This window comes from Phocoena phocoena, chromosome 1, assembly GCF_963924675.1.
Source record: "Phocoena phocoena chromosome 1, mPhoPho1.1, whole genome shotgun sequence".
NCBI lineage: Eukaryota > Metazoa > Chordata > Mammalia > Artiodactyla > Phocoenidae > Phocoena > Phocoena phocoena.
In genome coordinates, this window is record NC_089219.1 from 139,547,725 (window position 1) to 139,565,463 (window position 17,739).

Sequence of the window (17,739 nt, forward strand, 5' to 3'; positions counted from 1 at the left end):
CAGAGAGAGGTACTCAAGATAAACTAAATCGGTCTTCATACTTTGCCCTAGATTGGATCACCTGATAGGATGCTTGAAAGATACCTTGTCACTCTGTAGGTAGCCAGTTCTACAAGCCCGTGTATGATCTCGGAATACTACCTGTGCCAAATGCAGCGCTGAGGGTAAAGTGCTTGCCAGGGACTCTGTGTCCCAGAGCTTTGTGGGAACTGTAAAGTGCAACTGTACATTTGAATTCGTAAGCTCACATAGGCTTGAAAGATTCATTTTTGGAGCAGAAAAGGAGCAAGCTGGATAGTCATTCCTCAAATTCTGAAACCCAGGGGAATAATGATTTTGCTGGCATTTTGATAATGGGGCTTGATTTTTACGCTTGTATCGTAATAGGTGATAATAATAGTGGGAACTGAATGTTTACTTTGCTTAAAACTGAATTTATCCCATAGGAAAGTGGGGAGGATAAGAGATTCCTTAATGTGGTGTGCAGAAGAAGAATCAAGCTGATTCAGTTAGGAAACATCAGGCAGCTGCCACCCTCTGCTCCCGCAAAGCCTGGTGAAGGAACACTTTACATCTCAACAGGAGATGAAGCCCCGTGGAACTGTCGGTGGGATTTATGGAGGGCTGGGAAAGTTGCTGGGCTGTGAGGAAGCCTTTCCATTCAAAGCAGGCTTCATTCACAGAGAATATTAGGTCCCACAGAAGCTCACTACTCCCTGCTGACCTTTTCAGACAGAGGTTGGCTCGGTTGCACAAAAACAGAATGAGTTCCAGAAAGCCAAGGCGCCTGTTAACCTATGACCTCAGCATAGGAAGACCTTGGGCATTTGAGGTCTGAATGTGTGGGACAGGAGGGAGCTGTGAATTTTGCAAGTTCACTCTGGACGCTAAAAACCCTGTGTGACAGTTTGTGATGTAATTTGGCACGTGCAGCGGTGACTGTTTTAGTTCAAACCTCCCTCCCCCCATATTTGTAAATCCTTGAACTTCTCAAAATAGCATGTGATTTCTTCATTTTGCAAAGCCAATGACCGAGACATTGAAACTTTAAGTCATTGCCCTAGGTACCGTAGTAAATTGGCCTCAGAGGTGGAAAGGGAAGCCGTTTAATCATCTTAATCATTAGCGTTCTGAGTCTCAAGCAGCAGAGTAGCATGTAAAAGTGAAATTATTTTATTTGAAAAACAGAGTCAGCAAACTCCCTTAAATCCGCTTAATTTTTGAATCTGCCTCCTTAGAGACTCCTTAAATCCTTAAAGGAGGAGGACCAGAATGCCAGCCGTAGGGGTTTGTGTGAGAGAAGATCCAGTCTGTTATGGGTTAACACCGGGCAGAACAGATTCACAGCCAGGAGGATGACCATGTTTTAGGAGATGGAAAACACAACTTCCTGTTTCCCCTCGGAGAGTTCCTGGACTCTTTGGGATGATCTAGGAAACTCTGCTGAGACAGGATGGCGGAAGGGACTGGGATTTCTGTCTGACAAAACACTGGCCCTTGTTTGTTATCACAGCCCTCTTAGCATTTTCCTGAGGATGAAGCGTCCTCATCGTAGAAATCTGACCACATTCTAACGTGTGTGGCTTCAAGCAAAGTCAGCTCTTGGGGATCTTGTAATGTTTTTCAGAGCACGTTACTTTGTCAGGCATATGCTCCTCTACCTCTTCTCCTTTTTTCTTAGTTCAGAGGCATAATTTTCTATCTTCTGTGAGGTCAAAGGTCATGGTGACAACACACATGCCTTAACTGGAGTGGACACAGAAAGAGAAAAATGTTCTGAATTTGCCATTGGCATAATCTGAGGGGGGACTTCTAGGCAGTGGTGTGCTGGTAAATCAACTCTCCAGACCCAAAGCCCCGATTTCTAGCCAGTTTGCCAATTTCCACGGTGTAGATATTTCCACCATGGCCAGATTCACAATACCAACATGATGTCATGGAACATAGGATTGAGGAATGTCTACAATCAGCTCTTGCAAGCGGGATGGGCTGACTCCAGCACGCTGCTGGCTAGACCTCGGTATGTTTGTGTAATTAGGTGGAAGGTGCATATGTTGGCATCTGTATGAATCTGGCAGTGAAGATTGCTCCTGGATTCTCTGTCCAAAAGTGCTACCACAGATCAGGTGAGTGTAAACTGGCCATATGTGCAGGTGCTTCTTCTGGTGCTTGACATCTTTGCTCTTGGAACCCTCTTAATTTGGGTATTCTTCTAGATGCCATCCTCTGCCCTCTAGTCTTTTCTTCTGTTCACTCTGCCTGGAGGGTGAAGCTGTTTTAATTGATGTGACTTCTATATATTTCCATCTTAGACCTATCCCCCAGCTCTTGGATTCTGACTGCCTGTTGGACGGTACCATTGGAAAATCCCAAAGATACTTCACATTTTACTTTTCTTTTTTTCCCCTTTTTTTGGCCATGCTGTGCGACATGTGGGATCTTAGTTCCCCGACCTGGGTTCAAACCAGTGCCCCCTGCAGTGGAAGTGCAGGGTCCTAACCACTGGACCGCCAGGGAATTCCCAAGTTTTACATGACTGAAGTGGAATTCAGTGCTTCTGCCTCACAAGAATCTGGCTTCTCTTTCTCAGTTTTCTTTCATGTGGGTGGTATCCTTATCTTTCCAGTCACTTTCAGATGCTGCCTCTATGTAGAGTCGCTCCTGGTTCTTCCATGGTATCTGCGTATCTGTCCACCATCTTACTCATATTGCATTATAATGGTTTCTTTGTGTCTGTTTCCTCCTTCAGACTGAACATCCTGGTGTCTGAACTGCATGCTATTTACTTTTGCATCTCTACTGTCTCGCACAGTGCCTGGCACATAGTACCGTTTGGTTAATGTGTGTCTGAATAAGTAGATGAATAAATGAGAGATCCGTTCCGCACCCTTTGTATGCACTTAGCAGCGAATTGCCAGACTTAGGAAATAAAAACACAGGATGCCAGGTTCATTCGGAAATTCAGATAAACAACAAATCATTTTTCAGTATGAGTAGGTCCTAGATACTGCATGAGACATACTTACGCTCCCAAATTACTCATTTATTATTTTTCTGAAATTAAAATTTAGCTGGGCATCCTAGCAACCCTAACCTAGCAAAGGAAGTTAGTTGACACCCAGAGTAGAAGTTCACACGATGCAGAAGCTCACACTGAGCTTGACATCACATGCCTTAAGTTTCGTATAGACTATGCTTTACATCTCTGAACGTCCCACGTGTAAATAGATCTCTATACTCAGATGCATTGGCCTCTCCATAACGTTCTGCTTTGTGCCATTACATACACATATTTTTTCTTTGCATGGCAAGGACACTTAATCTGTATGTATTTGGGCAATATGGACAAATGATCAGAGTTTGTGAGTCATCTCACAGCATTTCCTATACTGTGGTGGTTTCTTATTGTTTCTGGGTGGTGGTTACAGAGCATTTGAATAGATGTTAGAAAATGGACCCTTGGTGTTCTGGGATGAGCGTACAGAGAGCAATGTGCTATTCTTAAAGTTCTGTAAAACCTTGGCTCTGGGATTTAGATTTTCTTAGAGAGTTATGTATGACTGGAAGAGTGCTCACTATTTACGTTTCTGCTCAAGCCAGGCTGCCTGAGAACTGATGTACTGAAGATTAAGCATGGCTTGGAGAAGGACTTCATACTGTCTCCAGTCTAATGAGGTTGTTTACTTAACACGTTCCCTGTTAAAGTATCAGATGACTAAAGGATTATATTGATTGAAGACAATTTTTTTAAAATTAGAAACACCCAAGTTGTGAACAGTTTACATTTTAGAATGCGAAAGAGTATATTTCTCAATGACTGGAAACACGGTTGAAACATGGCACATTTCATCTCTCTCATTCTCTTTCTCTTGTTCCCCTTATGTCAGAATTGGTAATTATGGAAATTCCATGGCTAGGACAGTTGGGCAGGGTTTTAGATATTTACCCCATAGGAGTCAGGCATGTTCTCTTAGGAAAAGCTGAATTCTAATGGCAGAAGGATTGGCCAAAAAAACAATTATGAAACATTCTTGTGGCCTCAGTATCATGATCTTGTCAGTAAAGCGATGGTCTCTGATTAAATCCAGATTGAGCTGTTTCCTGTTAGCGTGCTAACCCAGAGGGCATGCTCAGCTCTCCATGTCTTGCTCTCTAAGTCTGGGGTTTTAAACACTTGTCTGCCAAGGCTCTCCCCGCCGCCTCTCCCAACTATTCTTTTAAACTAGAATTTAAAGGTATTGAGATATTACAAACAAAAACAGACCCTAAAGTCTCTTAAGGGTCATGTAGCTATTGAATATTTTGCTGCAAAAATGAAACTACAATTTTAGCTTCTCCATTCTAACCATAGGCGTGGTGTATTTTTGTGTGTTTCACTTTTGTATAATTTTATTTCAATTCCAGTAACAAGCAGATAATTACAGAATTTTTATTTCATAAAAATGTACTTTATCTGAATGTTGGTAAATTAAAACTCATCTTTGAAAATCTGGCCTTCCCCCTGCCATAGCAAAGAGATATTAGGGTACTTAGCAAATGTGCAGAAATTAAGAGTAAGCAAGTGCTCTGCCGTCTTAAATTGCGTTGTTGATTTTTGTGAGAATGACTTTAGGCATCAGAGCAATTCCTGTACTTCATTTTATGATATTGCCATTGATGCTCACCTGTTGCAATGAGAGAATGATTTTTAAAATCTAAGTATTGCAGAATATTCTATTAGCCATTCTGTGAGCTCAATCATGGTTCTTCCTAATGTACAGATAAAAACACTGAGGAACAGAAACCATTAAAGGGACTTACGGGGATCAAGAATGCATACTGAGATTTTTTTTTTTTTCCAGAGTAAAAGGAGGAGTGAAGGGAGGCGACTGGATTAATGAGTAACATGATTCCATTCCCAAGGGAGAAACTTGGCTTCCTGCCAAATCTGCTTTCTGGCAGGAAAAGGGACCCACTTCATCAGGGTCTTTGACAAGCATTTTTCTCTGTGTTTGAATTTTTTGGCGACATCACTGCTTAGGGAAAAATCAGTTCTTTTAAATAGTTATTACTTCTAATAAGAAAAGATTTAAAGTGGAATTTGCATTGTGAGTAAAATAAGAATCATCAAATTATAAAATTGGTGAGGGAACCCTGACATTGTCACAGGGTAAGGAAACTTGATTTAGGATTAGAGCTTGAATATCTGTAGAAACTGAGAAGCCATTCCTTTTGTTGTTGTTAACATTTGAAATTGAGGTATATTTTTTAACTACTACTTTTTAATATTATCAGACTGATCATTATGTTGGCCAGATCTTTTGAGGTGACAAAGTAAAAAACACAAAATATCCCTAAATTTGGGTAGTAAGAAAGAGATCAAAGGAACATAGATTTTTTTTTACATTAATTTTTATTGGAGTGTAGTTGCTTTACAAGGTTGTGTTAGTTTCTTGCTGTACAGCAAAGCGAATCAGTCATACGTATACATATATACACCTGTTTTTAGATTTCCTTCCCATTTAGGTCACCACAGAGCACTGAGTAGAGTTCCCTGTGCTATATAGTAGGTTCTCATTAGTTATCTGTTTTGTACATGGTAGTGTATGTATGTCAGTCCCAATCTCCCAGTCATCCCATCCCCCTCTTTCCCACTTGGTAACCGTAAGTTTGGAACATAGATGTTCGAAGATAAAAATTAACATTTTATTTTACAGTGTCTTGATTTTTCTTTTTTTAAGTAAAAAGTGGCATATGTGAATTAAGTTTGAAACGCGTCACAGTGACTTACTAAGCTAACATTTTCCAGAGTATGTTCATTCTGACGTTCTGCAAGATGCTCTGAGACTAAAGGGAAACCCATTAGAAAATGTCATATACCAGATCCCTCTTTTGGAGTTTCATACCATGTTAACATGTTAAAAACTTGAAGAAATTCTCCAGCAAAGAAGTATATTGGACTTTGTTTAACTCTATAGTTTCCAAACTTGACTGCAGGACCTTTTGTTTTGGAACTAGTGTTTGTTTTACAGCACACACTGAGGACAACACTGTACCAAGTAATTAAAAACATAATTAGACTTTGAAACCATATATATTCTTCATTTGTTGTTTCTAGTTAAAGTTAACTGAAGCTCCTGGAAGACAGATGGATACTATTAGGCCTAGGCTAAAACTACATACAGTGTGATAAAGAATGATTGTAAGGCCATGATCTGAGTCAACAGGCCTAAGAGGCCTAAAGAAACATTTGGTATTTTGACTGAACCAGAACCCTTTCCTTGGTAAAGTAAAAGTATCTTTCAAAAATTAAATAAAGAAATCAAGTCATCCACCGCATATGCTGGAGCCTTAATATTAACTCCTACTAGCAGTTAGCTGTGATGACATTAAGCTATTCTAAGCCCCTCCTAAAAGTGATGGCCTTGGCTTTGGTCTTACAGAAGGCAATCTTGCCTGCTGATTTCCTTCCAGCGGTTTAACTTTTGACAGGCCAGGCGAAGAAATAGCAGACATGTGACATAATAAGCACAATATCATCGTTTAGAGGTTCGGTTCTCTCTTTTTTGCCCCTTTTCTTTAATTTTCACACGTCTGATGATTTCAATTTAGGAAAATCTGATATAAAACAATTCACACTTCAAATTCAGAGACATCGCCTGGTGATTGTTTGCATCACTTAGAATGATTATTTGCTTAGAAAAAGTTCCTCTCTGTAGGGCATCTTCCCCTATGCCTATGAAGGACAGGTTAAACCTTGAAAATCACGTCGCTGTATAATTTGTTAGGCACCAGTTTATTGTAGAATGTAAGGCACACCTGTATTTTTCTTCAGTTTATTTCACTTCCCTCATGCTCAGTTTTGAAGATTTACAGATATTATCACTAATCAGTTCTTTAGTATTATGGTTTATGTCTCCAAGGTGCAGTTATACCTACCAATACTATTCACAGTTTCATTCTCATGTGATAGCTACTTTTCAGAAGGAAACGTCTTCTCTTGTACATTGCAAGTCTCCAGGAGGCAGGGGTCACGCACCCACCTACCCTTTCCATTACTCGTCAGCGATTAGCCGAGGTCTGCTCCGTACAGACACTTCTCAGCCAGTGATACTGAATCAGAAAGTCTATCGCCTCCCATGAACTAAAGAACATCAGATTGCGGTCAGATCTCCCTAGATGTCTGTGGAGAACATATTCCTCCCATGGCTGATCTTTTCCAGCTATCAGCATGATGTCATCTGGCTCATACAAATCTAAAAATTTAACAATCAGCTCTCCAAAGCCAGCACGATCGGTTCCGGCACACCATTGTAGGAGCTGTCTTCGAGAATGAGTTTGAAAACTTACCGTGGAACAATACAAAGGGAGTGATTGATAAAGACTTGCTAAACTTGATCCTGGGGGTCATAGAAAGCATTCTCGACAGAATATGCCAGCAACCTAGTTCTTGATAGGGAAGTAAGTAGAAGCACATGTAACCTCTGTGAAGTAATACCTCTACTTCTAGAGAGGAAGGGAATGCACATACCACCCCTACGCGCCCCCGCTCGCCCATCCCGCTCTACTACACTCACAGGTGAGAGGATTGCCTTACCTGACTTTCCTGTAGGGAAATTAAGAGTAAGGGAAAACATGCTTCCACTACTTCAATGTTTTCAGTTTTACCTTAGGGAGTCATTCCTCCTGATCAAAATCATGAATTTATTGTACAGGTTGAAGGCGACCAGCTGCCTCCGGGGCATACAGTCAGTCAGTATGAGACGTGTAAGATCAGGACCATAAAAGCTGGCACGTTGGAGAAGCTCGTGGAGAACCTGCTGACAGCTTTTGGGGACAATGACTTTACCTACATCAGCATCTTCCTGTCAACGTACAGAGGCTTTGCCTCCACTAAAGAAGTGCTGGAGCTGCTGCTGGACAGGTAAGAATCTGAAGGGGTGTGAGAGGCGACAGAAAGGTCAGGCTGTTTGCAGAGTGAAGGCATGAGGTTCTGAATCGCCTGCACTTGGTATGCTGAGAGAGAGACGCGTGAGGAAGGGTTACCTGGAAGGAAGGACCTTTGGAACAAAGGGCATGGAGATTATTCAGGAGCTTCTTCACGGTCCATTTCTGTAAAAATATCTCACAAAAACATCTATAAAAGAGTTAGGAGTGCCTATCATAAAGGTAGATTCAATTGTTTATAGATTTCAGTTATCATTTGCCACTCTGAAATTTTCTCCATGTTTTCATAATTTTCTAGCTTAGTCAATTAACCAGGAATCTTACTGGGTTGTTGTGAGAATTAAAATGCTAAATGTACTATTAACAATCACCATGTATTGGCTGCTTTATGGGTATGCACAGACATATCGTCCTTGATCTATATTGTTAAGTCATATGTTACTTAGAATAAATAGAGCAGTGTGCATTATAATTCACACATTGATAATTGATAGCTGTATTTCCCCCCATTATTTTTGTTTTATTTATATAATTAAGCTTGATCTTTTTTTTTTTTTTTTTTTTTGCGGTACGCGGGCCTCTCACTGTTGCGGCCTCTCCCGTTGCGGAGCACAGGCTCCGGACGCGCAGGCTCAGCGGCCATGGCTCACGGGCCCAGCCGCTCCGCAGCACGTGGGATCTTCCCGGACCGGGGCACGAACCCGTGTCCCCTGCATCGGCAGGCGGACTCTCAACCGCTGCACCACCAGGGAAGCCCAAAGCTTGATCTTTTAAAAATTATTATTAAATTGACTTGGTATTGGGAAGAAGAAAACTGTCAGCTAAACGATTACTTTAGAATCATGAGAGTCCTCATCCACATCCTTGTATTCTGGGGTTTCTTGCATAAGGAAGGAAGGAAGGAAGATAGGGTGTTCTGTTTGACTTAGTGAATATTGATTTTTAACTAGATTTTTTAAATTTTGAAAGTAATTGATGCTCGTGTTAAAAATTCTTATACCATAGAAGGGTATAAAGAGAAACGTTAATGTTTTCTCATATTACTACTTTTTCCCAAATAACATTTATTAGGTTTTTTAAAATACGTGGAAGTAGGGAAAAAAAAAATAGACACAGACTGTAACCTAATTAGGCAGGTAACACATATTAACATTTTAAAAATAGAAGTAATCCATGTATATAAAGTTCAAACAATTCAGAAAATTATGAAAAAAAAAGTAAGAAATAAAAAGAAAATATTTCTATTTCCCCAAGTCCCATTTCCAGTCCCATTCTTCCTGGATAATAACTGTAAATTATTCCTTCTGTATTATTCCCAAGTTTTTCTGGGTGCATAGAAATGTGTATTTATATATTTTTATTTATGTATGATATTTATCGTATATATTTACGATATAAATAGAAATCATAGTACACAGTGTGTTCTGCACCTTGCTTTTTTCCCTTATCTTTATCTTGGAGACGTTTTTACTCAGTAAGTTCTTCAACATATGTAAAGGGCTTAGAACAGCGGCTGGCATAGTGAAAGCTCAAGAAATGTAAGTTATTGTTATTTTAAAGTCAGCACATATAGATAGATTTACTATATTCTTTTTAGTGGCTTTACAGTACTTATTGAATGGGATATTCTATGGATGGACAGTTAAGCTCTCTCCAGTTCAATTTGTTTTTAAACTTTTAAACAATGCTGCAAAGAGTGTCTTTGAGTATATATTTTCTAAGTATTTGTTGAGAACTCTATAGGATAATTTCATTGAAGAGCAACTGATGGGTCAAAACTTATAAGCATTTTAAAATGTGAAAGATGTTGCTAGACTGCCCTCCAGAAAGCTGTACCTACCACTCTCCTGTCCATAGAAAATGAGAGTGTCCCTTTGCTTTCCCTACACTCTTGCCAGCTGTATTTTCGTGTCTGCAATTGAAACCATCTCTGCTATCATCTGTCCATTGAAAAGTAGCTCATTGTTTTTATATTTATGTTTCTTACATTTATGAGTGAGGTATAGCACGTTTTAAAATACTTATTGGTCATTTGTGTTTTTTGTGCACTCTCTGTTTATATCTTTATTTTTATTTTGTTATCTAATTGTTGATCATCTAATTATAACTCTGTAGATTATCAAAATTAGGTTTTTTTGCCTGTCATATGTTGGAAATATTTTTTTCTAATTTGTCCCTTGGTTTTAAAAGTTGTTTACAAATATTCTTTTTTATGAAGACATTAAAAATTCTTTTTATGCAGTCATGTTTATCAGTCTTAAGAAAGGCCTTTAATAATCTAATTCTGTTACGATGTGAATAAGGTTATTGATAACAGTGAGTTTTTCTCAAGATATTTTCCTCATAGATGCATATAGAGTGAAATCGTTTGGACCAATGGTTATTGATATGTTCATATTCAGGAATATTCACAAAACGTCTATACTTTATTATGCAGTGATCCGGTTAAGATAACTCTGGACTTCAACATAGGTGGGAAGTTCTGTAGTTTTTTTTCACGTAGCAGTACTTAAAATATTAAGCCTGGAGTATAAACCTATGGGATTAGTGAGTCATTTCTTTCATAGTTTATTTGCTTGTATAATACCTCACACCTATAAATAGAACCTGAAGAATTATATGAATTTTCTTTCCACTGTTACATATTTATAAAAAGGATGCAGTATGCTAACTGTTGGCAGGCAGTATGAGGAAATAGGTCAACACATCAAAAACTCCTACAAGTTTTCTTTGGAATTGGTAACCTCTTCTGCTTATGGGGTAACTCCATTGATAATAGGCCACAGATGTCCATAGTCAGTAAAAGAGTACACGTGAATTCCAGCTGCTCATCATAAATAGTGGGCATACACACAGGAACTAGAGTGTTTAGTCTGTGGCTCATGTACATCCAGCTTTTATTTGATGATTTAAAAAAATCGGTTTGTTCTCCTATCACGGTGGGTAGACATTTTTGGATTGTTAAAATATTACTAGATGACAATTGTTAAATGACAGAATCAACATGAATTCAAATTACATTTAATTCAAACAATCATTTAAGGTATAACTGAATGAAGAGTTAAGATATATCTTGAACTGTTTAGGTAGGCCAAGGCTTGACCTTGAATTTAATCTCATAGTCAGATCCTTTGATTCTGACATGAGTGGAATCAACACATACTGAATGTCTATAAAATACCCAGTGCTCTGCAAGACACCATGTGGACGAAGCAGAAATTTGAGACTTGGTAAGTTCTCACCCTTGTGATGAATTTACTGTGAAGCTGCTGGTATTTAACCTCCAGGGGCCCTCACTTGCAGTACACTCTACGTAATTTATATTCATAATTTTATAGTCTTTTTCTTAGAGAGGACCCCTCAGATTACATATGCTGGCCCCACAAAACATGGATCCACCCTGACAACTTAATATTTTAGTGCAGAAGATAATTACGTGCAGAAAACAAGTAGACAACTACTTAAAATGGTGTAATAGTGAAACTCTGACATGTTCTACAGAAGTTCAGAGAAATAAATCCCACTTATTATGCTTCCTCTGCAGAAATTTGGATTTGTCCATATATGTACAAACTTCATTATAAATATTTCTTCCTCATTCCATTTCCTACTCTCTCTTATATCCTGTGGCCAAATGTTAATCTTTGATTTTAACCAAAATGCAGATTCTGTGAAACACTCGGTTCTTAAATTGGTTGTCGGGGGTTTTAATGTCTGTAATTGGGAGGTCAGCAGTAAAGCTGCATGAACCTGCCTTTTCTGAAAATAAGCTAGATACTCTATTTTATTATTAGTAAATTGTGGTAGACTTGTTTTTGGGTCTCTGGTGTTCTGATGTTATTTTTAAAATGATTTCTCTTGGATTCTTAATAGTAGATTACTTATCCTTTGTGAAATTAACGCCGAGAAGTTATTACGGGATGTGCTAATCCTAACCAGTCATGAATGAATTGAAGGCAGATGCTGTGGCATTTATTTCCCTCCAGAGAAAAGTATATTTGAAATCAAGCTTTGATTTTTCTTAAGACTTCCAATCGTGTGGCTTTTCTCATATGGAACTGTTTGCTTTCTGTGATTTAAAAATATTTTTAATAGTTCTTTTCATTTTGCTAATATGAGCCTTTGTGATTGACCAGTGGACAGTGGTTTGAAGTCATATATGGCTAATTCCTTGTGTTTGCTTTATCCCTTACTTGGGGGCGATCAGCAGTTAACAAGAAATCCTGTTTTCTGTGCTTCTCACTGTGGCTCAGAGTTAATTCTAGGGCTCATTGCCTTCCTTTTATCCTAAGAGAAAGTTTGAGTTGTGGTTTAGCTGTGTTGGGGCTTCGAGATTTTATTTTTTCTAACTTTAAACATACATTTCACTTAAAAATATATTCTTCCCACCATACCATTAAAAAAAAAAAGTGAGGAAATTGGATACCACTGAAAATACCCAACCTCAGATGTAGGGAGAAACCTACTTCAGCTAGTGACCCTCACTGAGAACCATGAAGTGTCTATACAAATATCTAGATTTTTCTTCAGATAGCTGTCACATAAGCTACTTTTGGGCTCTTTCTTGGTCATTCTCTCTTTCTCTGATATCAGGAATGAGCAGAACTGCCAAGGACAAACGTAATGGGGTGAACTAAATCTCTAGAAACTTTTGCTAAGCCGCTAATGGCACTCAGGTCACAGTTTGGAAGGGACTGAGTAATAATCTGAATTGCCCCTTCATTTTGAGTGAATTCTCCCAGTGCAGGACTTTTAGAGAATAAAGGTTGAAGCCATCCCATAAACACTATGCTTTTCAGACCAATCTGACTTGAATTTGCTTGCTTTAGGTCGTAGAGAGGAGACTAATTCAGTGGGTCTTTGAACTTATTTCTTATTCCCATGTTGGATTGCCATGCATTTTCACAGACTTATATCTTATTTAGTCCATTTATCATTACCTGCATGTTTACAGATAAGAAAATTGAGGCTCAGAAACATTCAGTCAGTAAGAGGCAGAGTTGGAATTAAAACCTATCTCTTTCCCACTTGGAAGCTCTTTTCAAGCACACCAAATCACCTCCCATGTCATTTAAAGTGTCATTTAAGGGACTTCCCTGGTGGTCCAGTGGCTAAGCCTCCGCGCTACCAATGCAGGGGGCCCGGGTTCGATCCCTGGTCAGGGAACTCGATTCCACATGCAGCTAAGAGCTCATATGCGGCAACTAAACATCCCGCATGCCACAATGAAGATCCCATGTGCTGCAGCTAAGACCTGGCACAGCCAAATAAATAAATATTTTTTTAAAAGTCATTTAAAAATGTTACTTTGAAAAAATTAATTAATTAAAGAGAGCATGTGCTCTAGGCATGCGGGCTTAGGTAGTTGTGGCACACAGGCTCGGTAGTTGTGGCACACGGGCTCAGTAGTTGTGACTCGCGGGCTCTAGAGCGCAGGCTCAGTAGTTGTGGCGCAGGGGCTTAGTTGCTCTGAGGCATGTGGGATCGTCCTGGACCAGGGCTTGAACCCGTGTCCCCTGCATTGGCAGGCGGATTCTTAGCCACTACCCCACCAGAGAAGTCCCCATGTTAGTGTCATTTTTAAAGAAAGGGATGACTTGGGTATCCCACTCAGCTATCCTTTTCTCTGATACCTCAATTGATTTTCCTTGGAAACTGGATTTCCTGAGGAACAGTCCCTTCACACAGTTGTGAACAGGTCATTTGAACATCAGCGCTCCTATTCATCCATCCATTGACATGATATTTACCAGGTGTTTAATATCTACCATGTATTGTGCAAGGTGCTGTGCATATAATGGTAAACAGACTGGTCATGACTCCTGCCCTCTTCATGCTTAATGGCTGAGAGTAACATTAAATAAGCATACAAACAAATGTGTGTAATTAAAATCGATACAATCCTTGGGAGGTAAGAGCTAGGTTCTGTGACAGAGACAATAAGAGAGGATTGTGTGGGGGAGGACGATATTATCAAAACAAAACTGGATGTTGGCCAGTGATATTAGATGGTTAGACAGGTCATGGGCCATCAAGGTCCCTGCTGGGTCCATGGGTCTGGAGTGTTTCTGTTTGTTTGATGTACTCAGACCAAATCCCCTGACCTGAATGTACTACTTCCCAAAGAGAACTCTTCTTGGAGGGTAGGGAGATAGCAAGTGAAGAAGCTTGGGAGGATTTATGCAGATATGTTACCACCATGGGGATAGTAATCTTAAATCCATATTTTATGACACCTGGAGTAGTAACACCATCATGTGTAAAAGCTGATGCACCACCAATAACCAGCAAGAATGGAGCTGCCCTTGCCAGTGAAGCCAGTTCCTCCACAGCATAGAGAAAGCGATCAAATATAAAACTTGAAAACAGTTTATTTATTTCCATAGATTTTGTCATAAGTGCTGAATATGCTTCCCCTTCCTTTCAGAGTCTGAAGATATTTTATGGGAAAAGCAGTTTTCCTGTCTTTGTTTTAGTCATGAGATTTATACCTGAGGTATAGGGATGGTTAAGAGCATGGGCTTGGGCGTCAGAAAATGAATTTGATTCTGGTTTTGCACTTCTTACTTGCTCTGCGGCACTGGGCAGGTTGCTTTATCTTACTGGCTTAATTTCCTTATCTATAAAACGAGTGAAAAATAACCTAAGTTATAGGGCCATTATGAGGGTTAAGCTTGATGATATAAAATTCTTATTATAGTGGCTGGCAAATGTTAAGTGCTTAAGAGATTACCATTACCTTGTTTTCATTTCTTCGTGGCACTTACCACTATTTGAAAGTACCTTTCTTATTTTTTTAATAGAAAAAATTTTTAAAATACTTATTTATTGGCTGTGTCAGGTCTTACTTGCGGCACAAGGGATCTTCATAGCAGCATGTGGGCTTCTCTCTAGTTGCAGTGCCCTGGCTTCTCTCTAGTTGTGGCATGCGGGCTTAGTTGCCCCACAGCATGTGGGATCTTAGCTCCCTTATCAGGGCTCGAACTAGCATCCTCTGTATTGCAAGACGGATTCTTAACCACTGGACCACTAGGGAAATCCCTGAAAGTACCTTTCTTGTTTATCTTGCTTATTTCCTGATAGCTGCCCCTATGCAGAGACCATGTCTGTTTATTTCACTGCCGTAACCTTAGAGAGGAACGGTATCTGGCAGTAGATGCTTAGGAACTATTTGTCTAACAAATAAGTAATCACTATTATTCATGCCTATTATGAGCAGGTGCACTGGAAGATACAACAGTGAACATTACCCAGCTTCTGCCTACATTTAGTGGGAGAGACTAATAAATCTATAGACTCATACCATTACTGTCAAGGCAGTTAGGGCTCAATGTGTGTTTTAAAAAAAATAGACTGTTTTCAGAATTACCATATGATCAGGCAATCCCACTCCTGGGCATATACCCTGACAAAACTATAATTCAAAAAGATACATGTACCCCTATGTTCATAGCAGCACTACTCACAATAGCTAAAACATGAAAACAACCTAAATGTCCAACAGATGAATGGATAAAAGAAAACAATGTGGTACATATATATACAATGGAATACTACTCAGCCATAAAAAGGAACAAAATAATTCCATTTGCAGCAACATGGATGCAGCTAGAGATTATCATACTAAGTGAAGTAAGTCAGAAAGAGAAAGAAAAATGCCGTATGATATCACTTATATATGGAATCTAAAATATGGCACAAATGAACCTGTCTACAAACCAGAAACAGACTCACAGACATAGAGATCAGACTTGTGGTTTCTGGGGGCAGGGAGGGAGAAGGATGGACTGGGAATTTGGAGTTGGTAGATGCAAACTATTACATTTAGAATGGATAAATGACAAGGTCCTACTGTATAGCCCAGGGAAATATATGCAATCTCCTGGGATAAACCATAATGGAAAAGAATATTAAAAAAAGAATGTATGTATGTGTAAAACTGAATCACTTTGCTGTACAGCAGAGGTTGGCATAACATTGTAAATCAACTATAATTCAATAAAAAATAGACTATTTTTTAGAGAAGTTTTAGGTTCACAACAAAATTAAGTGGAAAGTACAGAGACTTCCCATATAACTCCTGCACCCAATCATACCCCCACTGTCAACATTCCCCCACCAGAATAGTACACTTATTATAATCACTGACACATTATTATCACCCGAAGTCCATAGTTTACATTAGGATTCACTCTTGGTGTTGTACATTCTATGGGTTTGGACAAACGTATAATGACATGTGTCCATCATCATAGTACCATACAGAATAATCTTGCTTCACTAAAAATCCTCTGTGCTCTGCCTCTGCATCCCTCCCTACCCTACCTTAGTCCCTGTCACTCACTGATATTTTGACTGTCTCTATAGTTTTGCCTTTTCCAGAATGTTTTATTGTTGGAATCATACAGTATGTAGCCTTTTCAGAATGGCTTCTTTCACTTAGTAACATGCAATTAAGGGTCCTTCATGTTTTTTCAAAGCTTGATAGCTCATTTCTTTTTAGTGCTGAATAACATTCCATTGTCTGAATGGACCATAGTTTATTTACCCACTCACCTACTGAAGAACATCTTGGTTGTGTCCAAGTTTTGGCAGTTATGAATAAAGGTGCTGTAAACATCCATGTGCAGGTTTTTGTGTAGACATAAATTTTCAGCTCTTTTGGGTAAATACCAAGGAGCAAGAATTTTGGATCGTATGGGAAAAGTATGTTTAGTTTTGTAAGAAATTGTTAAACTCTCTTCCAAAGTGGCTGTACCATTTTGTTTTCCCACCAGCAGTGAATGAGCGTTCCTGTTGCTCCACATCCTTGTGATCATTCGGTATTGTCAGTGTTTTGGATTTTTGGCTATTCTGGTTCGTTTGCTTCTCCGTATATACTTTGGAATCAGTTTGTCAAAATCCACAGAATAACTTGCTGGGATTTTGATTGTGATTGCATTGAATCTACAGATCAAATTGGGAAGAACTGACTTGACAATATTGAGTCTTCCTATCCATGAACATGGAGTCTCTCTCCCTTTATTTAGTTCTTCTTTGATATCTTTCATCAGAGTTCTGTAGTTTTCCTTATATAGATCTTGTGTGTGTGTGTGTGTATATATATATATATATATATATATATATATATATATATATATATATATATATATATACTAGATTTATACCTAAATATTTTAATTTGGGGGGGAGGGTGCTGATGTAAAGGGTAATATTTTTTAAAAAAATTTTTTATTGGGGTATAGCTGATTTACAACATTGTGTTAGTTTCAAGTGTACAGCAAAGTGAGTCAGTTATACATATACATATATCTACTCTTTTTTAGATTCTTTTCCCATATAGGCCATTACAGAGCATTGAGTAGATTTCCCTGTTACACAGTAGGTCCTAATTAGTTATCTATATATAGTAGTGTGTATGTGTCAATCCCAGTCTTCCAATTCATCCCTCCCCTGCCGCTTACCCCCCACCCCCCCGTAACCATAAGTTTATTTTCTACATCTGTAACTCTATTTCTGTTTTGTTAATAAGTTCATTTGTAGCCTTTTTTTTTTTTAGATTCCACATACAAGTGATATCACATGGTATTTGTCTTTCTCTGTCTGACTTACTTCACGCAGTATGATAATCTCTAGGTCGATCCGTGTTGCTGCAAATGAAGGGTAATATGTTTTTAATTTCAAATTCCACTTGTGTATTGCTGGTATATAGGAAAGCGATTGACTTTTGCATGTTAACCTTGTATTCTGCAATCTTACATACTAGTTCCAAAAGCTTTTGGTTGATTCTTTTGGATTTTCTATATAGACAAT

General features: G+C 38.8%; 1 protein-coding gene across 4 annotated transcripts in view; it reads left to right on the forward strand.

Annotated features, from left to right (window-relative positions):
• RGL1 (ral guanine nucleotide dissociation stimulator like 1) overlaps positions 1–17,739 on the forward strand; it is a 177,260-nt gene that overhangs the window by 75,760 nt on the left and 83,761 nt on the right. For all 4 annotated transcript variants that reach the window (XM_065896243.1, XM_065896338.1, XM_065896312.1 and 1 more), the window contains one exon: positions 7,695–7,903. In XM_065896243.1, the coding sequence (XP_065752315.1) occupies positions 7,695–7,903 (209 nt within the window). The remainder of the gene's footprint in view (positions 1–7,694; positions 7,904–17,739) is intronic.